This window comes from Pelodiscus sinensis, chromosome 12 (assembly GCF_049634645.1).
Source record: "Pelodiscus sinensis isolate JC-2024 chromosome 12, ASM4963464v1, whole genome shotgun sequence".
NCBI lineage: Eukaryota > Metazoa > Chordata > Testudines > Trionychidae > Pelodiscus > Pelodiscus sinensis.
The window spans coordinates 10,560,598-10,586,619 of record NC_134722.1 but is presented as its reverse complement, the minus strand read 5'-3'; the positions used below and the strand labels follow the sequence as shown (position 1 = coordinate 10,586,619).

The 26,022-nt window shown below is 48.1% G+C and overlaps 1 protein-coding gene across 1 annotated transcript; it reads right to left on the bottom strand.

Annotated features, from left to right (window-relative positions):
- Window positions 1-10,079: 10,079 nt before the first annotated feature.
- Window positions 10,080-11,277, bottom strand: LOC142831140 (uncharacterized). The gene is made up of 2 exons (XM_075940700.1): window positions 10,865-11,277; window positions 10,080-10,669 (listed from the first exon to the last, which is right to left on the bottom strand). Exons 1-2 carry the CDS (start codon window positions 11,208-11,210, stop codon window positions 10,197-10,199), a joined length of 819 nt encoding a protein of 272 aa, XP_075796815.1. The 5' UTR covers window positions 11,211-11,277; the 3' UTR covers window positions 10,080-10,196.
- Window positions 11,278-26,022: the final 14,745 nt, after the last annotated feature.

Sequence of the window (26,022 nt, the reverse complement as noted above, 5' to 3'; positions counted from 1 at the left end):
GGTCTGCAGACCTGGGGGACGGGGAGCAGAGCAGAGCAAAGCCGCGGAGCCCGAGGGCAGCAGGATAGCCACGGCGCGTCTGGGCTGTCCCGCTGCCCGCGTGTTCCGCCACTTTGCTCCCCGTCCCCCTGGTCTGCAGACCAGGGGGACAGGGAGCAAAGCAGAGCAAAGCCACGGAGCCCGAGGGCAGCAGGATAGCCACGGCGCGTCTGGGCTGTCCCGCTGCCCCCGTGCTCCGTGGCTTTGCTCCGGACGCCTGTGGTACAGCAGCTGGGGCGCTGCCGGTTGGTCCCGTAGCGCCGCTCTGGTTGCCACTGGACCAACCCAGCAGCACCCCAGCTGCTCTGCCCCAGGTGTCCCCTAGTCAGCAGCTGCTGAAAATGACCAGTGGCTGACTACAGGAAGCCCCTGCCCCGGGCTTCCTGGAATCAGCCGCTGATCAGTTTCAGCAGCAGCTGACTTGGGGATGCCTGGGGTTCTTAAGTTGAATCTGTATGTAAGTCAGAACTGGCGTCCAGATTCAGCCACTGTTGAAACTGATCAGTTTCAGCAGCGGCTGAATCTGGACGCCAGTTCCGACTTACATACAGATTCAACTTAAGAACAAACCTACAGTCCCTATCTTGTACGTAACCCGGGGACTGCCTGTACATAAGGGGGGGGGGCACCATAATTTTTTCAGTGCTTAGTGCCTCTAAAGGTCTTAATCTGGCCCTGACAGGAACCAAATCGGTGACTTTTTTTTGGTACTGTCATTGTCTCGAGCAAGAAGAAATTCTTGTCTGCTGGAAAAACAATAAAACTGGGGCTTGATGGAATGGAAATGAAAGCCAGGATAAAACAGGATTCACACAAAAATAACTAAATGGAGTTTTAAAAGGCTTTCTAGTGTTCCATGCAGGAAGCTGGGTTCAGTACCAGGAAGAGAGTTTATATACTGCAGCAATGCAGTCCTGTGGGTGGAAACACAGAGAATGATTTTAGAAATTGAATTAATGGGTGGTGCAGTGCCAAAGGAGAGGCATATTAAATGGAGAGCTACTGAATGTTTCAAAACGTATTTTAGGACTCAGAATTCCGGGCAGTTTAGTTTTTTTGTGTCCCTTTCATGCAGCAAAACAGGGGTTAAAAAACAATTGTTAATGTCTGTGGGATCATTCACCAGGGATCTTTTGGAAGAGTAATCTTCACATTTGGAAGTATTTTCTCATTACAGGTAATGGGATGATGAGCTGAAAAATGGTCTTAGCCACTTATGATTCTAAAAGCCCTCAGTCTGAATAATCTATGACGACTTAGAGATAATAGCAGCAAAGAAATAACTCATTTAGCACAATGTCCATTTACTTTGGAGACTTTTACTGTCATACATCTATTTCCATGCACTCTTGTAACAAGTTAGACAAAAGAAGCACAATTAAAGAGTGACAAGTATGCTGTGAGGATCACTTTGCGCAAGGCTGTAACTCATCCACACAAAATCTGATTTTAATGTAGTATCATACTTGTCCTCTGGAGAAAAATTGATAATCACTGTTATGCACTCTTTAAATTAAAAGAAGCGTAAGGAAAGAAGGATGGCCTTATGTATAGAACACTGAACTATGACTCAGGAAACCAGGGTTCAATTAATCACAAGCCTCTTAATTCTCTCAAGCTATGTCTACACTGCACGATTATTTCAGAATAAGCTATTCCAGAAGAAATACTCTGAAATAGCTTATTTCAAAATAGTGCATCCACACTATAGGGAAGCCTGGAAATTAGTCTAAGGCAGGCTCCCCTAGTGTGGACGCGCTACCTCGATTTAGAGTCCCAGGAAGCACTGGGGAGTAATTACTTTGAATGGCCTGGGGGAGGCGCTATTTCAAAATAGCAGCAGTGGAACATCCACACTACTGCTGTTCCAAAATAGCTATTTCGGAAGAGGCGTTATTCCTCGTGGAATGAGGTTTACAAATGCCAAAATAAGCCACCCGTTATTTTGAAATTATTTTGAAATTATGGGTTAGCTGTGTAGACACTCGCATTGTTATTTTGGATGTTATTCTGAAATAACGCTGCTGTGGAGATGTACCCTCGGTGCCATAAGATCGTCTTCTGTAAAATGGGAATACTACTTGCTTTATCCTGCCCTTTGTCTGCCTGATCTATTTAGACTGTGTGGGGTAGGGACTGTCTCTTACATGGGCCCACTTTTCATGTACCACAATTGTCCCCCTCTACTCAGTACTGGTAAGTAGGAATATTGTGTCTAGTCCTGGGTGCTGCACTTCAGGAAAGATGTGGATAATCTGAAGGAAGTCCAGTGGATAACAATGAAAGCGAGAAAAGAAAAGAAAAAAAACAACAACAACCCTGACCTATGAAGAAAGGTTAAAAAAAAAAACTAGGCATGTTTAGTCTTGAGAAAAGAAGACTGCGGGGAGAGGATGTGATAACACTTTTCAAACATGTTAAGGGATATTGTAAAGAAGACTGTGATCAATTGTTTCCCATGTTCATTGAAGATACGACAAGAAGTAATGAACTTTATTTATATCAAAAGAAATTTAGGAAAGTTTCTAGCTACAAGGGTAGTTAAGCTCTGGAATATATTTCCAAAGGAGGTAATGAAATCACCATCACTGGATGTTTGAGATCTTCAACTAAAAGGCTTTGTAGATATGCAAAATAATATGATCATATTCATTACCCGGGCTCGACAAATCCGTTTATCTACTTGCTCGTGGCGAGTAGATTTCAGCAGTTGCCCCATTCACCGGCGGTGCGTGCACATGCAGTGCAGATCTGGTGCATGTGCGGTGTGGGCAAGTGGATTTCGCTGCGGTTTGTTGAGCCCTGTTCATCTTCATAATTGGAAGGATGCCAATGAAATCATACTTGGTTCCTTCCCAGACACCAATATAATATACCAATATACTTTTCTTCCAAATATTTGCTCAATTCCATTACACATTTTTTTGTTTTAAATGATTTTCCCTATTTCTGAAAAAGACAGTGTGTTCAAATCCTTCTTCATACACATAGCCTTTCTCAGTGCAAGTTTGCATTTGACTGCAGTTCACACAGGGTGAAATTCTAATCCCATTATATGGCAATTTTGCCAGTGACTTTAATGGGACCAGCATTTCATTCAACCATCTTTAGCCACCAAATCCAATTACCTGCCCCTCTCCTCCTTTCACACAATAAGCCTTGATATAACTAGAGCAGCCAGAAAATCTGCATTAAAAATGGGTTCTAATTGAAATGCTAAATTTGAAAAAATTCAACTAGCTTTACACCTGAAATCTACAGGTTGAACATCCAAGGGCACCATTTCAGATTTTGGTGGTGGTGGTGGTGGGGATGAAGGAGACCTGTGAATGCTATGATGGGGGAGGGGGAAAGAGAGTGAGCACCTGCGGGGGCAGACTGAGGACAGAGGCTTCAGCAGTGTTACTGAGCATGCTCAATACAAGCCAAGCACCAAATGGAGGGGTGGAGGGAGAGAACCAATCCCATCCGCCCTTCTCTACATACATCATCTCTATCCAGGGGCTACTAAGGCTGGAGCACTGTATCTAACTCCTATATAAAAGAAATACAATTAAATAAATATTAGACCCACTCAGCTCTAACCCTAACATATTCTGACATCTTGTGGCAAATCACTTACAGGACACTGGTTAACCATACAATTTTAATGCAAATTCTTACTTTGTTACTAACTCTGCAGAGAGAGACAGACCCCATCAGGAATCCTGGGCTTTATCTCAGCTTTGGAAGAAGAGTGGGGACCAGTGTTCCCTCTAAGCTGTGGGGCAGCACAGCCTCACAGGTGATTAATCAGCCTCACCCACTCAGTCAGCTCTATGCATGAAGCCCTGAGCCTCTGACTGGGCAGGGCTGATTAATCACCTGTGAAGCGGTGCTGCGGAACACTGGTGGGGTCTAGTAGGCTACAGCAGGGGACAGATATATTTAGGCTCTATATAAGAACATCAGAACGGCCATACTGGTTCAGACCAAAATCCTTCTAGCCCAGTATCCTGTCTTCCAACATTAGCCAATGCCCAGAGCTAGCCCAAGCTACGGGCTGACTGGGCTACTGCCTGGAGCACCCCATTGTAAGGGGGGCCACGCGGGGCTGCCGGACCAGGCAGGGGCAGGTTCGCGCATGCACCGGTGTCCCGGGGGCAGGGCTGCGCATATGCCCCACTCCTGGATCTAATGATCCTTCAGTTCCTTGAATGCCTTTTGTTATTTTTAATCACCCTGCCTCCCTCTTTTTTATAACAAACTTCCTGCCCCAAAGGCAAAGCTGAAAGCAGCTCAAACTCGGTTGCATTTAAGAACAGCCTCTGGAGGCAGGCATGGGCTTTAAGCAGACCTTAAGTATGAAATCCCAGGGTGCCATTTTTTGGGGTGGCTACTGCCTCCCTAGCCTCCCCTAAATGTTGCTCCTGTGAACCAACATGGTCCGGCACTCTCAGGACTTGAGTAGTCATGGACCAGGGAATTTATAGAACCAAGGGAGTTCCTGGCTGGCTGCTACCACCTTGGGCTCTGTTCTCTCCATGGGAAAGGGGGACTCCATTACCCCCGTGGCTCTGCTGTCACCCACAGCTCTGCTTTTTCCCCACAGCTCTGCTGCTGCCTGGGAGGGGTTTGCACTTTTCCTGGTGGCCATGCTGCTTCCAGGGCTCTCCCCAGTAACCCCACTGCAGCCTGAGACTCCCACGCTCTGTCTGCCCCAGTCTGGCTGTGCTCCTGGTTCCAGGGGGTCAATGCTAGACCGGGGTTTTGCTGGATTAGGTAACTCCATATTAGGGAGTGTCAACCTGTAGATGTTTCTAAATCAAATTGTGAAGTTTTGATGAAAAACCTAAAAGTTGAAATTTGGAAATTTTTTACCAGCTTTTCATGTCATCTTTTCTGTCTCATGAAGATAAACCCATCTTCAGGACTTTATTCTGAGACACTGGTAGCTTATTGTTTATATGTAGCTGCCAATTTCATCCTAGCTTGATATCATTATTCCCAGGGCCTACCTATTCCTCTTTCTCCTGACAACTGTAGTGACTGACTAGACTGGAAAAAGTAAAACCCAAGTGGATAAGAGGAGAACATGTGAAAATGGTGAATGACAAATTCTACCAAATGAATATATGACAGAACAACATAAGGTATGAATAGCTAACATTAGACAGCCAACCAAGAAAACTGGACAGAAGATGAAATTGAGCAAGAAATTGCAGTAGTATTTATGGATGCTGGGGAGAAAGGAGTTCTTCCAAAGAGTAAAGGATGATTTTTGTGCTTTGGCTGTGAAGCCAGTGGAGGAAGAAGACAGGGGAGGTAGCACGTGGCAGAGCGAGTGGTGAAATGGGTGTTTTCAGAAAACAAGCTGGAAGTGGAAGTCTGCAGTTCACGAGAAGTTCCCAAAGAATGAATTATTTAAAGAGTTTGAGGAAGCAGGTCACAGCAATGAAACAATCAACAATGCATACAAACCAGCTAACTAGGCAGTTGCCAAGGTAAAGTCAGTGACTGGGACGTGGGCAGTGACTGGAGCAGGAGTCAGTAGCCAGGAAACAAAGCCCAGGGTCTGAGAGTCAGAGGCCAGATGCCAGAGCCAAGAGGTAGAGCCAAAGGGGAAGACTCTTCAGGAATTGGAGCTGAAGAGTCAGAGCTGAGTTACCTGGAGTGAGGTTGGCTCCAAGGCTGAAACAAGGAGCTATTGCAATCATGAGCAAATGCTTTGAGCTGCTGAACTGCTGCTGGAGGTCCATAGAGCCAATCTGCAGACACTTCCAACTGATCTGGCGGCACAGACACACAGGCCTGCCAATGGGGGCAAAAGGAGCAGTTGTCTCAGGGCCTAGTGACTGAAAGAGGCCTGCACTTTACTGTACATACAGCGCCCCGGGCTCTTTAAATCATCGCTGGAGGGCTGCACCACACACTCCGTGCAGCTCTGAGAGCTGGGAAGAGGCACGCACTGCGCTCTGGACAGTTAACCTCTAGCCCCGCCCCTTCCACCTGAGGCCCCGCCCCTTCCAGGAGCGTGGAGCCACCCCATTCCACACCTTGCCCAGGGGCTCCCTTGTAGACACACAACTGTATCTTGAGGTGTTGATTAAAGGTCTGTGCTGCTGTAGGTAAGGGTTCACCCCCGGCATTCTTCAACCACAAAGTAAATGAATAGCAAGTCTGCTTCGTGAAAAAGGGATCTGAACTAGGCTTGCCTGAAAATTCTGGGGAGAACTTTAGGGGAGATAAGCTTCTTTAGATGGGAGGAGAACGTGCTAGTTAAAATTAGTCTCTCGAAAGCATATTAGGAGTTTGTTTTTTATGTCACCTTTGGTTTCCTGTATTCTCATTCACAATCACTTCCATTTCAGTTCTTTGATAATGAACTCATTCTTATTGTCACTCAGAGGAGAGCGACATGCTGTGGGTATTCAGCAGAGCTGTGCTCTAACCTATAATTACTAAGCAGTGAGGGACTGGTCCTTTGGGAACAACCAGCTTGGTAATTCTGTTAGTGTTCAATGAATGGGGGATGGACACTACAGGGAACACCTGGAGGATTAGGGAGCCAGTTTATGCCTGTCACTAACCTGTACAGAGAGTGAGGCCTGCAGAGGCCTGAAAGGCAGGGCTTGGGTTGCCAAGGTTTCAGAGAGCTGATGCAAAGCAGGCAGAAGAACAAGACTTCCTCATGATAAGGCTAGATGTTGGTGAAGCGCCTCAGAAAACTGAAACAAACAACAGGACTATGTAGCACTTTAAAGACTAACAAGATGGTTTATTAGGTGATGAGCTTTCGTGGGCCAAACCCACTTCCTCAGATCAAGGGGAAGTGGGTCTGGCCCATTAAAGCTCATCACCTAATAAATCATCTTGTTAGTCTTTAAAGTGCTACATAATCCTGTTGTTTGTTTCAGCTAGACCAGACTAACATGGCTACATTTCTATTACTACTCAGAAAACTGGTACTCCTGAGAAGCGTCACAGCCTTAAAAAGTGTTTGGAGTTAAGTGTCTCTTCTGAACGCCAGTGAACGAATCATTGCTTGCAACTGAAAGCCAGTCACTGCAAGTTCTTCCCCCTTGGCAATACATTTTATCATCACTTTTGCTGGCTTTATATCAGATGCATCTTTCTCTCTCTGTTAGAAAAAGATCTTGGCGTCTCTCTAGCAGGCAGTAAAAGCTCTTCATGTGGCATCAGGATGACAGGAGTATAGTGTTCTCATTGTGTATGTCCATAGCACAGAAATGCTCTGCTAGATTTAAAAGAGCGTGGCAGGGATTTGCCTTAGATCTCTCACTGACTTGCTCAGGAAACATTATCGCCTAGTGCAGCATTTCTCAAACTGTGGGGAGTCGCGAGCAACTTAGAGGGGGTCACAGGACAGTCCTGTTTTTGGGTTTTTGGAACAGTCCGGTTAAAAAATTGAGAAAATACCGGACATGTGCAATGTCTGGTATTTTCTAGTTTTCCGCTGGGCGCCCAACGGAAGCCTAGTGGGGGCGGAGGGAGTGGCTGGGAGGTGGGGCACGATCAGCGCTGAGAGCCTCTGGTTGTGTGTGACACCTTGGGGAGGAGGAGAAGCCCTGTACGTGCTCCTGAGTGCTGGTCAAGCATGTGGTGGAGCCGCAGCCAAACTCACTCGCGCTTCGCCAGGACTGTGCAGGATGGGCAGCGCCCTGGGATCTGCATGTGCCCAAGTCAGTCCTGCTCTCTGCTGGCTGATTTGTGCACCCCTGGACCTGCTCCCGGCCGGCTGGTTCTCCCCCACTTCTCCTCCTGATCTTCCCCGGCCAGCCCTGCTGCCCTGCCAGCCCTGCTTCCGGCGGCCAGTTCTCCCCTCCTCCTCCCTCCCCCAGCCGGCCCCACTGCACCCAACCCCCCCATCAGCCCTGCTTCCTGCTGGACAGTTTCCCCGCCCGTTCTCCCCCAGCCAGCCCCGCTGCCCCCAACGACTCCCCAACTCCCCTGGCCATTTATAGTTGCTATTTATAGGCCAGAAGTAACTCCTATTCCACCAAAAATTATGTGGATGCAAATACAGCAGCCTCTCAGGGTATGTCTACACTACAGCGCTAGTTCGAACTAACTTAGTTCGAATTAGTTAATTCGAACTAAGCTAGTTCGAACTAGCGCATCTAGAACTAAAAACTAGTTCGAACTAGCGTTTTGCTAGTTCGAACTAGCGTGTCCACACTGATTGGACGCAGGGGGGCATTTAAGGGCAGCTGAAACCGGTTCTGGCAGGGCATCAGGTCAGTAGTTGCTTTGTGTGGCTGCTGTCTGAGGCTATCTGAGGCTCGTGCTTAAAGGGACCCCCCCTGGACAGCCGGTTCTCAGCTTTTCCTGCTTGCTTGCCAACCTCGCCGAGGGACAGCAAAGCGTCGGTCTCTGTGCCCATCTGTGTCGGTGCTTCCCTTCGGGGGGGACCGCCGCAGGTGGCAACATGGAGCCACGGCTCGCCCTGCACCTTCTGGTGCACTTTCTGGACTTGCTGCTGCAAGCCTGCCAGCAATGGCTCGAGGCTGCCTGGCACCACCTGGGGAACGTCAGCCCCCTGTCTCTCCGCCTGGCCGCCCTGGGGGCCGTGGAGGAGCCGCGGCGGCGCCCCGGCACCGGCGTGCCCTGCCGCATCTGGCGTCTGGACACCAGCAGCGACTGGTGGGACCGCATCGTCCTGGAGCGCTGGGACGACCGACAGTGGACCCAGAACTTTAGGATGAGGAGGGACACCTTCCTGGAGCTCTGCGAGTGGCTCACCCCTGCTCTGCAAAGAAGGGACACTCGCATGAGGCCCGCCATCCCCCTCCAGAAGCGGGTGGCCATCGCCCTCTGGAAGCTCTCCACGCCGGACAGCTACCGATCCGTCGGGAACCAGTTCGGCGTGGGGAGATCCACTGTCGGAGCAGTGCTCATGCAGGTACGGCGCTCGTCGGCCACCGAGCCGGGGGGGAGGGGGGCTGCGAGGAGGGGATGGGCCGCCCCAGGGACAAAGGGGGGGGCGGGAGGAGGCGAAGGCGCCCCGCACCGGAGGGGTCGGGCTGTCCCGGCCGTACTACACGCCGCCAGGGGGGTTGCTTCCGGGAGTGGGGCGCGGGGCACTGCCAGGGCACGCACGCTCCCAGCCACCCGGGCGCCCCACTGATTGACGCTTTGCTGTGTCTCTCTCCGCAGGTGGTCAAGGCCATCAACCGGGTGCTGCTCCGCAGGGTGGTCCGCCTCGCCGACCCGGATGCCGTCATCCGGGGATTCGGCGCCCTCGGCTTCCCCAACTGCGGGGGGGCCATCGACGGGACGCACATCCCCATCCGTGCCCCGGAACACCAGGCGTCCCGGTACGTGAACCGCAAGGGGTACTTCTCCGTCATCCTGCAGGCCGTGTGTGACCACCGGGGACAGTTCACAGACATAAATGTGGGCTGGTCCGGCAAAGCACACGACGCCCAGGTGTACCGGAACTCCTCCGTGTGCCAGCGGCTGCAGGACGGGACCTTCTTCCCCGACCGCCACATCAGGGTCGGGGACGTGGACATGCCCGTCTGCCTGGTGGGGGATGCCGCCTACCCACTGCAGCCGTGGCTCATGAAGCCCTACACGGGGCACCTCAATCCCTCCCGCCAGGCCTTCAATAACAGGCTGAGCAGGGCCCGCATCGTGGTGGAGGGGGCCTTCGGGCGACTGAAAGCCCGCTTTCGATGCCTCCTCACCCGTCTGGACCTGGCCGAGCACAACATCCCTCCCGTGGTGGCGGCATGTTGTGTGCTCCACAATTTGTGTGAGCGGAAGGGGGAGGCTTTCTTGCCAGCCTGGATGGCTGAGGCTGACCGCATGGCTGGACACTACGGTCAGCCCCGCACCGCCGCCGTCCGGGAAGCCCAGCGGGGGGCCATCCGGATCCGGGAAGCCCTGCGGGAGAGCTTCCAGGTGGAGGAGGAGGAGGACTGACCTCTCCCTGCATGCCCCACCGGGGCCTTCTTCCACCCTACCCCCCCCTTCCCCTTTCCCCTCCCTATCTACTGTACAATAAAGACACCTGTTTTTCAAACAAAAACGTCTGTTTATTTCAGAGAACTGGGGTGGGGGAGGGAGGAATGAAGGTGGGAGAAGGGAGGGGGAAACCTGGGACGAGGGAGCTGGAAGGGGAGGGGAGGGAAGGGAGGAAGGGAAAGGAAAGCTCAGGGGTGGGAGTCCGGCTGCCTCTCCCGTCTCGCCACACTGCGGGTCCGGGGGCGTCGGTGGGGAATGGTTGTGGAGGGGGGGGCAGAGAGGACAGGGGGTGTGGAGGAAGCAGGAGCGGAAGCAGGAGCGGAAGCAGGAGGAGCAGGGGGAGCAGGGGGAGCAAGAGGGGGAGAAAGAGGGGGAGCAGGGGGAGCAAGAGGGGGAGCAGGGGGAGGAGGAAATGGAAAGCGGTCCAGCAGGCTCTGGAGGTGGCCTCGCAGGGCACGGCCCTGCTCCTCCAGGGCCTCCAGACTCCTCTGGCGCAGCCTGAGGTCCTCCTGGACCCAGTGGTCCTGGAGACGGAGCTGTCGGTCCAGGAACCGGAGATGCCGCCTCTGGTAGTCCTCCTGGTTCCTGGCTGTCCTGCTTGCCCGGGCGCGGGCGGCTGCTGCAGGCGGTGTGGTGCGCCCTGCAGGCCCCGGTGCTGCAGCTGTGGTGCAAGAAGACCAGCGGTCAATTACCCCAGGGGCCCAGGTGTGTGAAACCCAGCTCCCCTCTGCAAGGCCAGGGCCCCTGCAGGATCCCCAGCTGCTGCTCCGTGGTGGGCAAGGCCCAGGCGCACGGTCCCGGGGCTCCCTCTCGCCCCAGCCCCCAGTACACATAAGGGGAACACGAGGGTACTCACAGGTGGACGCCTCCCCGGCCTCTGATGATGCAGGCGAGCGGCTCTGTGGGGTGCCTCGGGGGTCCCGGGTCCTGGGCAGGCTGGCGGCAGGCTCCTGGCTCTCAGAGCCCTCCTCCTCCTCCTCCGTCTCCAGGAGCGGTCCCTCTGCCCCGGGGTCAATCACGTCCCGGGGGGCAGGGACGGCATGAGGCCCCAGGATGCGGTCCAGGGCATGGAAGTGGGGGCAGGCCTCCGGGTCAGCCCCTGGCAGGCAGGCCCGGGAGTAGGACTGCCGCAAGTCCTTAATTTTGCAGCGCACCTGCTCCCGGCTGCGCTGGTGGCCCCTGGCGGCCAGACTGGCAGCCATGCGTCCATAGACGGCCGCGTTCCGGTGGCTAGTGCGGAGATCGTGGACATTGGAGGCTTCCCCCCAAACCTCGATGAGGTCCACGATCTCCGCACTTGACCACGCGGGCGCCCGCCTTTTGCGCCCCCGGGCAGGCTCCCGGGAGCCGCCAGGCTGGTCGTGGGGAGCAGTGGAGGGCTGGGAACCCTCGGATGGCTGGCTCATGGTGTGGCAGGTGCAGGCTGTGCAGGCACGGGTGCTTGCAGCCTTGCAACTGGCACAAAGTGAGTAGCCAGCCCGTGGCCCTTTAAGGGCTCCGGGGCCGGGAGGGGGGCAATAGAGTTTCCCTGGCGTTGGCCAGAGTGGCCACCAGGGAAACCTGGGAAGCCTTAGCCTCCCACTAGTTCGAACTAAAGGGCTACACAGCCCTTAGTTCGAACTAGCTAGTTCGAACTAGGCGTTAGTCCTCGTAAAATGAGGTTTACCTAGTTCGAACTAAGCGCTCCGTTAGTTCGAATTAAGTTCGAACTAACGGAGCGCTAGTGTAGCGCCTAGGAAAGTTAGTTCGAACTAACGTCCGTTAGTTCGAACTAACTTTCTAGTGTAGACATACCCCCAGAGAACAGACCTGAGAGGAAACATTACATCTTGTCATATTTCATGGTGCACTACAGCGCATATCAAACAGACACCGGCTTTCCAATGAATAGCAATTGTGCTCTCCAGGTTTTTTGATAAAGATGGGATCAGCAAATATACAGATCATCAGTGGGATTTGAAATGGCAAACTCTGCTGCCAGGTGAGCACTTCAGCTTAGTTTTACTTCCCGAAGTGAAATTGTATTGACTCAGAGACATGCTGGCCCAGAATTTGGCTGCTGCCTTTGAGGGGGGTGATATTTGTTATTGCTAGTTACTCAAACATTTGACTAAACCTCTTTCAGACATAAGAGTTTCTTCTCATAGAATCATAGAATCATATAATAATAGGACTGGAAGGGACCTCAAGAGGTCATCGAGTCCAGCCCCCCGCCCTCAAGGCAGGATCAAGCTCCGTCTACACCATCCCTGACAGATGTCTATCTAACCTGTTCTTAAATATCTCCAGAGAGGGAGATTCCACCACCTCCCTTGGCAATTTATTCCAATATTTGACCACCCTGACAGTTAGGATTTTTTTCCTAATGTCCAATCTAAACCTCCCCTGCTGCACTTTAAGCCCATTACTCCTTGTCCTGTCCTCAGAAACCAAGAGGAACAATTTTTCTCCTTCCTCCTTGTGACACCCTTTTAGATATTTGAAAACCGCTATCATGTCCCCCCTTAATCTTCTTTTTTCCAAACTAAACAAGCCCAGTTCATGAAGCCTGGCTTCATAGGTCATGTTCTCCAGACCTTTAACCATTCTTGTAGCTCTTCTCTGTACCCTTTCCAATTTCTCCACATCTTTCTTGAAATGTGGCGCCCAGAACTGGACACAGTACTCCAGCTGAGGCCTAACTAGTGCAGAGTAGAGCGGCAGAATGACTTCACGAGTTTTGCTTACAACACACCTGTTGATACAACCTAGAATCATATTTGCTTTTTTTGCAACAGCATCACACTGTTGGCTCATATTCAACTTGTGGTCCACTATGACCGCTAGATCCCTTTCCGCCATGCTCCTTCCTAGACAGTCGCTTCCCATCTTGTATGTATGGAACTGATTGTTCCTTCCTAAGTGGAGCACTTTGCATTTCTCTTTATTAAACCTCATCTTTCCCTCCCTTTTATATGATGAGCAATGATATGTGTCCACATACATGTTCTAAGTTGGAGGGTGCAGTAGATATAAAATCATAGAACCATAGAATCATAGGACTGGAAGGGACATTGAGAGGTCATCTAGACCAGTACCCTGCATGCATGGCAGAACCAAGCACTGTCTAGACCATCTTTGTCAGGTCTAACCTCAGAGGTTAAGGAGAACAATTTTTCTCCCTCCTCCTTGTAACAGCATTTCATATCCTTTCTTTTTACCATATTAAACAAATCCAATTTTTTTAAACTTGCCTTATAGGTCAATTTTTTCTAGATGTTTAATTATTTTTGTTGCTCTTCTTTGGACCTTTTTCAATTTGTCCCCATCTTTCTTGAAATGTGGTGCCCAGAATGGGACACAATACTCCAGTTGAGGCCTAATCAGCAAGGAGTAGAGAGGAAGAATTACTTCTCATATCTATGTTTGTCTTTTTTTGCAACGGTGTTATATAGTTGACTGATATTTAATTTGGACCTATGGCCCCAAGTCCCTTTCTGCAGTACTCCTTCCTAGGCAATTATTTCCCATGTTGTATGTGTGCAACTGACTGTTCCTTCCTAACTGGAGTGCTTTGCATTTGTCCTTATTGAATTTCATCCTATTTATTTCAGTCTATTTCCCCAGTTTGTCCATGTAATTTTGAATCTTAATCCTGTCCTCCAAAGCACTTGCAACCCTTCTCAGCTTGGTATCAACTGCAAACTTTATAAGGGCACTCTCTATGCCATTATTTAAACCATTAATGAAGATATTGAACAGAACCAGACCCCAAACTGATCCCTCTGGGGTTCCACTTGTTATGACACAAATAATTGATAACTACTCCCTGGGAACATTTTTCCAAAAAGTGTTGGACCCCTCTTAAAGTAGCTTCATGTAGGTTGAATTTTCCTAGCTTGTCATGTGAGACAGTATCAAAAACTTTACTAATGTCAAGAGATGGCACATCTACTGCTTCCCCCATATCAAGGTGGCTTCTTACTCTGTCAAAACAAGCTGTCAGGTTGGTTTAACATGATTTGTTCTTGACAAATCCATGCTGACTGTTACTTACCACCTTATTATCTTCCAGATGTTTGCAAATGTATTGCTTAATTATTTGTACCATTACCTTTCCTGGCACAGAAGTTAAGATTCCAAGTCTGTAATTTCCCGAGTGATCCTTGATGGCCTCTATATTTGCCCTTTTCCAATCTTCTGGAATCTCTCCTGTATTCGATGACTAGTCAGAGATAGTTGCTAATGGATCAGATATTTCCTCAGTCAGCTCCTTGAGTATTCTAATGCATTTCATCAGGGGACTGAAAACATCTAACTTGTCTAAGTAATTTTCAACTTGCTGTTTTCTTGTTTTGGATCCTGTGACTCTCTCATTTTCACTGGCATCCATTATGTTAGCAGCCCAATCACCACCCAGCTTCTTGGTAAAAACCAAAATAAAGATGTCATTAAGCACCTCTGCCATTTCCACATTTTCTGTTATTATCCCCGCCATCAAGTAACAGTCATACTCTGTGATTGGTCTTCCTCTTGCTTCTAAAATATTTGGAGAATGTTTTCTTGTTGCCCTTTATGTCTGTGGGTATTTTCAGCTCGTTTTGTGCCTTGGCCTTTTTAATTTTTGCCCCCACATACTTGTGTTATTTGTTTATATTCATGCATTGTAATTTGACCTACTTTCCACTTTTTATAGGGCTCTTTTTTATATTTAAATCATTCAAGATCTTCTAGTTAAGCCAGGATGGTCTCTTGTCCTACTTCCTATGCAGTGGGATTACTGTCATACTATTATTTTATGTGTGCATCCCAAAAATCAGCACTAGAAGCTGCCTGGATTCTCACTTGCTTGAAAGTCTAGAATTCCTGTATGTGGGAATCAACTTGGTGCCATCAACTGAAGTTTGCACCAAAAGTTAGAAGACTGCATGTTGGAGGTGGTGACATGACCTCCAAGAAGAGAAGCGTTGCTGGCTATATATTGAGACAGCTACTTTTGACTGGGCCACACAACAATAGCTACTGGGAAGGGGGCTGCATCACAGCTTTCCTGGAATGAAGAAAGACATAGCTGATGCTAATTTACCCAAAGAGAAGAGAGGAAGTGGCTGCAAGCTGCCCACGTGAACTGGGTTTTCTTGGGAAACAGAAAATATGGACAGCCTGCCAGGGCAAGTTTTACAGCCTTCTGCTATAAACAACTCCACAGTGCAGGTAGGTGCTCGCTTAAAAGACACAAAACTGGAGCAGATACATTTTCTCCTGACCTCATCTGATTCCTGAAGCTCATGGAGGGAGGAGCAGGGTCGCAGCACGATATAGTGTCAGAAGACGCTTACAGATGGCTCACTCTACTTTTGGCTTTAGTGAGCCCACCATTTATTTACGTTCCCTATCTCCCTTTTTATTTAAGATCCCAATCCTTTAAGTGCCTATCTCAGTAAAAACCCTCAGTGTTCTCAGTGCTTGTGGGTAAGCTGCCGCGTCATGAGAGCAGGGTAGTAATTTTTGGCTTTTAACTGTCAGGTGAAAAAAAATTGCTGAACCTTCCCCCCACTGAAAAAAGTCATGAAAGGGAAAATGTCGGAATGACATTTAAGCAGCAGCAAGTTCCACAGGAAGGAAATGTGAAGAAACCAAGCTTTTCAGTCATTTGATTGAGGACACATACCCTGTCTTTTCCTGAGCTCCTCAGTGTGACCGAGCCAAGAGATGATTGGCAATAATATACCCTCAGCCATGCATGCCTCATTCTATACTTTGTATAAACCCACAATACTTTCTTATAAGCATTAGAACTATCAATAGTAACTACTCTGAGGATAAAGGGACATCTGTTTGGGAATTTCTTAACAGTGGCTGTCTGGATGAGCTCCAGTTTAGCCATCTTCAGAGTGTGAGACAACCGATACCACTTAACACATGCTCAGGGGCAAAGTGGGGGGCACAAGGGAGTACATGTTCCCCAAATAGAGGGGGAAGGGGCCAGACAGCAGCCAGTGGGCAGCCTGGAAGGGGGCTAGCACCTGAAGCAAGGGTCTGGCATGCCTGAATTCACTGGCAGAGGTGAGGGAAGTGGAGCAGTGCAACCCCAGCTTGCTCTATTCTTCTGGCGCGCCACTTGGGGGAGGGGCAGGACTTCCTGTGCACTCATTGGTGGGCTGTGGAGCAAAGCCGCCAGGGGAACACAGCAAGCTGTGGCTGCATTGCTCTGCTATTCCTGTCACTGCCGGTGGAGGGGTGGGGGTGGTGGAGGGGCAGACCCATGCTGCCTGGGCCACTGGTCCTGCTAGTCCCCTAGACTGGAATGCTCTGGGCAGGGGTGGGTGGAGATGAATAGGGGAGAGGATGGTTGTCCCAGCCCTTGTCCAGGCTGGGGTGGGGTCATTGGGTTAGTGTCCTCCTGTATCCCCCTGACCAGTCACCCCTACACATGCTTTTTTCCCCAGTGTAAGAACCAAATAGTCACTCCATAGCCAATGAGTAAATAGCACCACTACACTGCTGTTGTAAGATAGCCATTAAGACTGATCCAACTCTGGAAGCAGTTTAATATGATGAAGTGAGGGCAATACCACTCTCACAGAAATAGGGAGGATGGCAACATGTTTGCTTATAAATAGATTGGGTATTGATTATGGGTTTGAGTCTTCCACTTTTTCTACCACTGTATCTCTGGAGAATGTTAAACAGAAGCTACTAGTCAGACATTTTAAAACCAGCATAAGCTGTACCCAAGAGTTTTAAAAGAACTGGCTGAGAAGCTTGCTGTACCGTGAAAGCTGATTATCACCATTTCTTGGAGCATTAGGAAAGTTCTAGAAGAATGGACCAAAGCTAATGTTTCTTACCAGTTTTAAAAATTGGTAAACAGGGTTACTCTGGTAATTGTAGGTCTCTCAGTTTGACATCCATCTGTGGAAAGTTACTACAGTAGCTCAGAGGTGGGGAACCTAAGGCCCAGGGGTTGGATGCAGCTCCTGGCTTGCCTAGATCTGGCCCCCAAGGCTCAGGGCTTCCCCTCCAAAAATTCCCCTCCAAAACTTCCCTGTCGGGCTGGAGCACAGAAAATCTACTAGTCTGAGCTCTGTAGGCCCTGGTACGTGAGGGGAATATGGGAAGTGTCTTTCTCCTTCTCAGCCAGGGGCCACGTCTCACGTGTGTGTGGCCCCCAATTGATTTTTCTGAGGGTTAGTGACCCCCGACCCCAAAAAAGTTTCCCCACCCCTGCAGTAGCTGATGCAGGGCTCCATTAATAAAGAAATAAAGGAGGGCAAGGTAATTAATGCAAATCACCATAGATATATGGAAAATACATCCTGTCAACCTATTTTCTGATGAGATTACAAATTTGGTTGACAATAATAGTATTAACTTTATACAGTTACAGACTTCTGTAAGGCATTTTACTACACATCATTCTGGGTGAAAACTACAATGACAGAATTAAAATGGCACACATAAAATGGATTAAAAGCTGTCTGATAGATCTCAAAATGTAATTGTAAGTGGGGAACCTTCACTGAGTGGGTTTGTTCCAGTGGGGTGCTGCAAGGATTGGTTCTTGGCTCTATGCCATTTAACATTTTTATCAATGGCCTGGAAAAAGGCAAAGTCATTACTGATGATGTTTTCAGATGGCACAAACATTGAGGGAAATGGTAAATAATGATGAAGACAGGTCACTGAGCCAACACTATCTGGATTGCTTGGTAAACTGGATACAAGTAAACAATATGCATATTAACTTGATTAAATGTATATATCTAGAAACAAAGAATGAAAGCCATACTTACATGGCTCCTTCTTACACAAAAAACCCCTCTTGCACAAGAGCCGTTTTCCCTCTTTTTTCCTGAAAAAACAGCTCCTGCGCAAGAGGGGGTTTTTGCGCAGGAAGGAGCCATGTAAACGGCTCCTTTTTGCAGAAAAGCTTCTTGTGCAAAAAGTGGCTGCTCATTCATTATGCAAATGAGGCTCGGCGAAATTCCATGCTTAGCCTCATTTGCATATTTCTTGCGCAAAACCAGCACATTGCAGACATAGCCCAAGTGTGCTCAGAACTATATATAATGAAGAAGGTGCAGTAACACAGTCTAGTTACTAGTCAAAACAAAAAACAGGACTATGTAGCACTTAAAAGACTAACAAGTGCTACATAGTCCTGTTTTTTGTTTCAGCTACACCAGACTAACACGGCTACATTTCTAGCACTAGTTACTAGTCAATTACTGATTTATTTAATCCAATTCATCTGATCACAAACGTTCATGATTATATATATATATATATGTATTTGTTAGTCTCTAAGGTGTGACAGGACTACTTGTTATCTAATCAATGTTTTCCTTAGACATTAAGACCTTTTCCAGTGGTGTTTTTAATATTATGAACAAGCTCTTTGACAGTCTCACATTTCAGATGCAACCCAGAAACTTTAATTTCGCCCAGATTCTCTCTTGTCTGAGCTGAAAGTCTATGTGGGAAGCAGTTAGCATATTCTTTCCCAATTATGAATTTTGTATCTGACTCAGGTTCCTATTATTATGTGGTGCGTTTAACAAAAAGAAAAAAAATGTTCACATCCTAAGGGAGAATAAAATCCACTAATCCAATATGGGCTTGTGTGTTGGCTACCCACAGGGGTTGAGAATTGTCAGATTCCCATGCTTCAAACAGGATTAGAGATTAACAAACAGGATATTTATTTTGACTCAGATTTTTATTTAAGTCTTTTTTTCTAGTTACATAGCTAGATAATTGGACATCCAGCTAAAACTCTTTGACAAACACAAGCTCCAAAAATATTGTTAATCTTTAAAATCAATATTGCATTTAGGAAATTGCTCGCCTCCCTCTACGTTTGCGACTCTCAATTCATCCACATGCCATTTCATGAGCCATTTAACTACATAGCAAAAGACATTACTTTCTGTTAATCACTCATGAACAACTCATGCCACCCGTATATTAATTATTGTGCAAATTATGTTATCATTTCTATTTACTCATAGCAAGTTGAATGTTTGAAGGAAAATGTATCATAAAGAACACATATAATTAGGATCAAAGTGCTGGTTAAAAGGTGCTTGAGCACATCCAATTGATTATGTAATATATGGGTCTGCAAGAAATGGGCAATCATAATCTCGCCATTATGATCTAAGAACCAAATAGTTTCTGCATCCTCAATGATCTAAGAGGCAGACTGTTAAAATAACAAAATGAAGCTTCCCTCACTGAAGAATTTGATGGCTGGAAAAAGAGGTGATGGAAGTCAAACAATGGAGATGATGTTGTAATTTCGTAAAGCTGCTGTATTTGATTTTCCTTTATCTGTGTGAATTATCATGGCCAGGAACTTGTGTTTGAACTTTGCAGAGAGACTGAGCAACGCTGCTGGCCATGCCTGTCAATAGATAGCAGAGTTACTGTTGGCAACATGCATATCTGTATGCTACAGTTTTGTATTAATTACACGACAGATTGTGTGTTCACGTGATTAGTAAATGGTGAAATCTTTGGATCCGTCTGTGGCAAGAAGCCATCACAGGAAAAGAGTGGGTCTAGGAGATGTGGACACTGGGGATTCAGCTGTGGGCATGAGCTTACTTTTGTGGCAAAAACACAGCCTATTCCAGACAAGGAGGTTGCTCTAGTGTTCCTGAGAGGAGAGTTCGAGCCAGAGTTCTGATAATGTTAAGATTAGAGCAGAAACTCTCAGGCACAAGGGCATGGTATGCTTACCATTCATGAGCACCTCCTGCCAGCTGTAGCCCACATAAAACATGTGTTCTGTGGTGCAGCCCTCTAGTTAAGTCACACACAGACAAGTGCAAGAAGGAGCCCCTTCCAGGATAACAAAGCCCAACAATGAGCCATTAGATCTGGTCTCCCCTGTGAAATCCGGTGTTTTGCATACTTTTACTCTACCCTATACTGATTTCATGGAGCAGATGAACATTGCGGTATTGCCACTTTTACTTCTGCACTGCCTTCAGAGCTGGGTGGCTGGAAAGTGGCAACTGCTCTAACGGGCCCAGCTCTAAAGGCAGTGTAGTGCAGAAGTAAGGGTGGCCATACTGTACTACAACCTCCCCTCAGCCCTCTTTTAGGTCAGGATCATTTCAGGAGCAATACCATGAAATTTCAGCCTTTAATATTGGAAATAATGAAATTTATGATTTTTAAAACTGTCTGATTGTAAAACTGACCAAAAATGGATCATGAATTTGGTAGGACATAGCCCCCGATTGCTTCGTCCTTACCACCGGCTGAAGTTCTCAACTCCTTTCCTTCCTTGCCAAATGGGAATGTGGCCAAAACCCATCTTCCAGCAAGGGGCACCCTTCCTTACTTCTCTGGTTCCAACCAGGAATGCAGCTGCTCAGGCCCTGTAGCTCCTTTTAATGGAGCCTTCTGGGCTCTGATTGGCTGCTTCCCTGCGACCTTTCTAGGCAAGTCTGGAAGACCCAGCTTTACTGCTCCTTTTCTGGGGCTGGGTGTGGTAGGACCATGACGGGGCCAGTTCATCCCATCACAAGCAGATAGCATGGACTTAACATCTCCTGGTGTGATATACCTTTAATGCACTACTGTGTTTGAGTGTTACAAGACATGACCCGCACCCCCTAAGTCCAACCTCAAGAAACACGAGGCTATCCCCATGTGCTGACACATGGCAGACCAAACACAGAGGCCACTGGGTCCACCAACATGCATTATCTGAAGGGATAATACTCTGTCCTCAGCCCCATAGGTCTTAGAGGTGAGCAACAGAAGCAGCATGAACCTCCACTGCCTTGAACACTTTGAGGGGGCTTCTCTTCTCATCTTTCCCTTGAAATCCTTGCTTTCAAAGACTGATGCAGAAAGTATTAGAGCATGATATGGCTCATAAAAAATTTCCATTGATTTCAACAAGGGTTGCCTTGCCAGGCATGGAACACCTGGTTGAAAAGGGACCCTGGTGGCATCAGTTGGGGCTGCCAACCAGGGCATTGGAAGTCCAGCTGGCAGTGCAGCAATGGGCTAGGGCTAAGGCAGGCTCTCTACCTTCCCTGCTCTGTCCTGGCTCCCAGAAGCAGCCACTGGGCAGAGGTACAAGAGTGTTCTGTGTGTGCTGCCCAATGCACCAAAGGACAGCAGGACCTGGTAACCTCCTCTTGGGAGCTGCAGTAAATGTCACCAGGACCCTGCACTCCAAACCATCTCCTGCACCCCAATTGCCTGAATCCCCACCCACATCCAAACTCCCTCCCAGAGCCCACACCCCCTCCACACCCCAACCTCCTGGCCCAACCCTGAGCCCCCTCCTGCATTCCAAACCCCTCTTCTCTGGCCCCATGAGAGAGCCCATACCCCCAACCCATACCCGACTCCTTGCACCCTATCCTGTGCCCCAGTCCCAATCCCCTTCCTGTACCCCAATTACTCCATCCCTGGACCCGCCCCAGAGCCTGCATCTCCAGCTGGGCTCTCACTCCCCTCCGCACCCAACCGTCCTTCAGCCCAGTGAATGTGAGTAAGGATGGAGGACAGCAAGCAATGGAGGGAGGAGGATGCAGCAAGTGAATGATGGGACCTCAGAGAAGGGGAGGGTCAGGGACAGTGCTTCAGGGTAGGGGGTAGGGCAGGGGATTCCATTTTGTGCAATTAGAAAGTTGACAACCCTTATTTCAACTACCATTTCTATTCAGTGGCCTTGTTTTGTCTAACGTCACCAACAGAAGGGGCCCTAAGTAGCAAGGTCCATGCGTTCGCCCTTTTCAGAGCTTATGAACCTTTTCCTCATTAAACTGTCCTTAACTTTAAGTCATTATCTCAGTGAAGCGGATTTTTTTGATGATAATAATTCTGTTCTCTACAGATTCTTATCCAGTGCTCATCACCACGCTCTCTGAGCAATCACATTGGCTGAAATTCACCCCTGTGCAGAGCCAGCACTGTGTGGGCCATGTGCATTAGACTTTAAACCCTTCATGTAGGACCTATGTGGTCTAATCGGCTTTTTTGCTGGCCCTCTGCACAGGGGTTAATTTCATCTACACAGCCCAGAAGCTTCCTGTAGAATTGTCTTTAAACACAGAGCTGTTTGATTAATTAATGATACAGGCAGATCACAAAGAAATACTCTCTTAGGTTGCTCTTTGTGCTGCTCTTGTATTTTTATGGTTTAACACTCCTGCAAAACAGGCTGTTGACAAAAATAAAGGAACAGGTGCACATTAATATACAACATATAGCCAGACTGAAATTTAGACAGAAAAGTGCCAGTGTATTACTGTACTCTTACAGAATGGAAAGTACATTTGATCTAATCCAAGGCATTTCAAAACAACTGTTTAGTATCCACTGAAATAAATTATCTTATTGATTTTGAAATGACTTTTGCAGATTAGATATATCAGCCAATGTGGCTGTCATGCTTTGGTCTGTTTAACTGCCTAGAAAATGGTGCCAATACCACTGAGAAGCAATGAAAATTTGTACATGGTGGATTCAAAGGCAAGCTAGAAGCCTGGACCAAAATCAATGCCATTTGATAATGATGGATGCATATTTACAGTAGAATGTTGTTTTGGAGCTGAATGGAAAATCTGGAGCTTAAAATGTAAGCAATAAACAAATGCGTGACTGACAGAAAATCTTTGCGATTTCTTAATGTCTTAGAACAATGTTTAGTCAATTTTAGCCGAGCAAGATGACCTAACATAAAAGATGTTAGATTACACTGATTCCCTGACAATGAAGTTGGTACTTCTGAAATCTGCTAGCAAATAAACTCTGACAAATAAGGTCTTCTGAGATGCCCTTCACAAACCCTCAGCGTTTCCTCCCTCGTGTGTGGGAGTTCGCACTAAAGAGCCAGTCCACCTCAGGCTGAGCTGCCTGAAAAAAGCAAAATGCTGCCAGTGTGGGTGTGGGGAGGGGGAGAACTGGAATGTGATGTTCAGAGTTGAATTGCTCATGAGCTCAGGCAGGGTGGCCGACAGACTTGCTGGGCTCCTGAGCAATGTGTGTGTGTGGGGGGAGAGCCGATCCATGCTCACAGAAGGGGTGGAGGCGGAGGCGGAAGGGATGGGGTGACGGCACCCATCCCTCAGCACCACTCAGAGTGCTCTACTGTGGCCCTCCCACAGCCGGTCCCCAGAGCCACCTGGAGTGCGCCACGTGGTGCTCGGGTGGTGATTTAAGAAGCAGTGGTGGTGGCCAGGAGCCCTAGGCCCTTCCAAATTGCCAAAGCCTGGGCAATTGCCCCCTTTGCCTCCTCCCTGCCCCCCACATTGGTGGGGCTGAGCTTAGGCTGTGTGCCTCTGTTAAGTGAGTACCTCTGTGTGTGTGGGGGGGGGGGGGGGGACAAGCATATGGCAAATCTCTTGTCATGATGAATTGATTTAGAAGGTGGATCAATTAATTCTGAGGAAACTGTTAACTCCACTGCTGTCTGAATGCCTAGAGGTTCTGTGAGCATCATGGACACAGGTCAGTATAGCTGGAGGTCACATAAAAGTACCAGAGGCCATACAATCTTGTGGCGAGCATGGGTGTCAGCTTCCTTGACTTGAATTTTTACCACCATAGTGCACCACAGGTAGTACGTATAGGGTTACCAGGCAGTCATAAAAAAATACCGGACATGCTTCATGGGGGGAGGGGGAAGGATAGAGAGACAGGCCGAGAGGGGAGCGGTGCTGGCTGGGAAACAGAGCTAATGGGGGGGCATCAGGGATGGCTAGGGGAGATGGGGGAGCCAATGGGAAGCAGGGCTGGTCAGTGGGGAAGAGGGGGGGTCAGGTGGAACAAGGCTGGCCGCTGGATATTGGGGGGAGGAGGGGGGCAGCCAGCAGGGGTGGAGCTGGCCAGGGGAGCTCAGAAGGAGAAGGAGGGGAGAACTGGCCGCCGAAAGCAGGGCTGGCAGGAGGTGCAGCGGGGCTGGCCAGGTAAGATCCGGAGCAGGAACCAGCCAGCGGGAGGCAGAGCTGATGGTGGGGGGAGGGAAGGACTGGCCGGGGAAGACCGGGAGGAGAAGTCGGGGAGAATCAACCAACTGGCTGGCTAGGAGGGGGTGGGGGAGCAAATCAGCTGGTGGAGAGCAGGACTGACCCGGGCTATGCAGTTCCCAGGGTGCTCCCGTCCCGCGTGAGTCAGTCCAGCACATGTCTGGTATTTTCTGGATTTTTTACCGGACAGAGGGCCCAAAAACCAAACTGTCCATTAGAAAACCAGACACCTGGCAACCCTAAGTACGTAGTATATCAAAGCAGAGCTGCAGGAGTTCTGCTTCTTGGAAAATCCAAACTCTGGAATAAAGTGTGTGCAGATGGCATGGATACTTTGGGGTATCCATGTACCCCAAAGTGGTACAACACAGAACATCCCTGAAGGAACCACAAATAGTACAAATAGATGCATCATCTATGGGGATAAGGGTAAGGAAGGGAAAACACCAATTTCTTCATGCAACAACATTGAAAGGCTATTAAACATTCTATAAGAAATTGGTTGCAAGTTAAGGCTGCTCTGGGCAGCAGTAAGTTGTGCTTGGTTGCCGTGCACGTAGATAGTTTATTACAATGACATAGCAGAGGTTGGAGAAGCACAGAGGCTGTCGGTGAGTGCACGCACATTTGCTTGATTGCAGATTGTAAGTAGCTGAGAACAGTTTGCTTTGTACTGACATGCATTGTGGCTGAAGCTGGCATTATGTATGTTAGAGGACACAGTATGAAACTTGCTTATTGGAATATCTTCTACATGATTTTTATTGACTTTCTGCAATGATTTGGGTAGCCACTCTCACTGCCGTCTCTTTCAATACAGCTTGGTCATAGACTCAAGGATGGCTTTGGAAGCATGTACACAATATAGTTTCTGTATGTGTTGGTGCACATTTATTTAGCCTTCTTCTGTGCTTTTTTCTATGGGCCACTGAAGCCAATAGAAGATTTGATTCTGTGATTGGGCCCTACGAGGCCCTATTAGAAGTGATAGTTCATATTGTTGTGGTTGGTTGCACAGTACTCAGGCATGGGCACCAAGAAAATAAGGAAAACATGGGAAACAAGCCAATATGTGATTTTTATGTGCGAGTGATTTAAGCATAATAGTCCTAATTTCACTCTCAGCAAAAGCAATCCACACTTTGACGCTAATAGCCGTGAGATTATGGCAGAAATTCTCTCTCTCTCTCTCTCTCTCTCTCTCTCACACACACACACACACACAACAAACACACACATACTGTAGAGAGCCTGGGGCACAGCCCCCTAGTTTATTTTATATGAAAAATCTGCAATCAGGAGGAAAAACATTACTGGGTTTTTAAAGCTTATCTTTAGTTCTATGAATGGCCTTTTAAATCTCCAGAGTAGCCATATTCATTGAAGGTGAAAAGGCTGCTACTATACTTTCCCAGACCTCTTTTGGCCTAGTCAATGGCTGGTGACATCTTTTGGTTGAATAAGAGGATCTGGCTCAAGCTATTGCTTTGACTTTAATTAAGGGATCTGCCTTTATTTGGAAAAGTCATTCCAGTTTAAGTTCTAGCATGTTTGTCTTGCAGGAGTGAGTTTGCATTGTGGTTTCATGCACATGGTGCCATTTTTCTTGCTGTTTGGTGTTTCAAATCCAAAGCCTTGAGGCAGTATCCTGTCTGGTTTTGAATGTCACCATGTCCTCTGCAATCCAGTTGCTTGCACTTGTATATTTGAATACAACCCAGAGCGGATTTTGGTCGAAGGGTCTTTTCCCCAGCACATCGAAGAGTGACAGAGGGAAAGGAGGCATAATTCTCCTTTTCTTGTTAATACAGAGTCTAGGACAATGAGGACTCAAGAAAGGAGTGTCTAGAAAGAGCCTGTTAGTCTTTGAGATATATTTATTTATTCATTGGATTTTAAAAAACCGTATAGATGTTTATCCTGTGCTTTGCATCCCACCTGACAAAAGCACTTAAGCAAAATTAAGTGTATCCCTATTCAAGAAACTATGGAAAACCTTAACTCCTAAGGTACGATTAAGTCCAATTAGCTT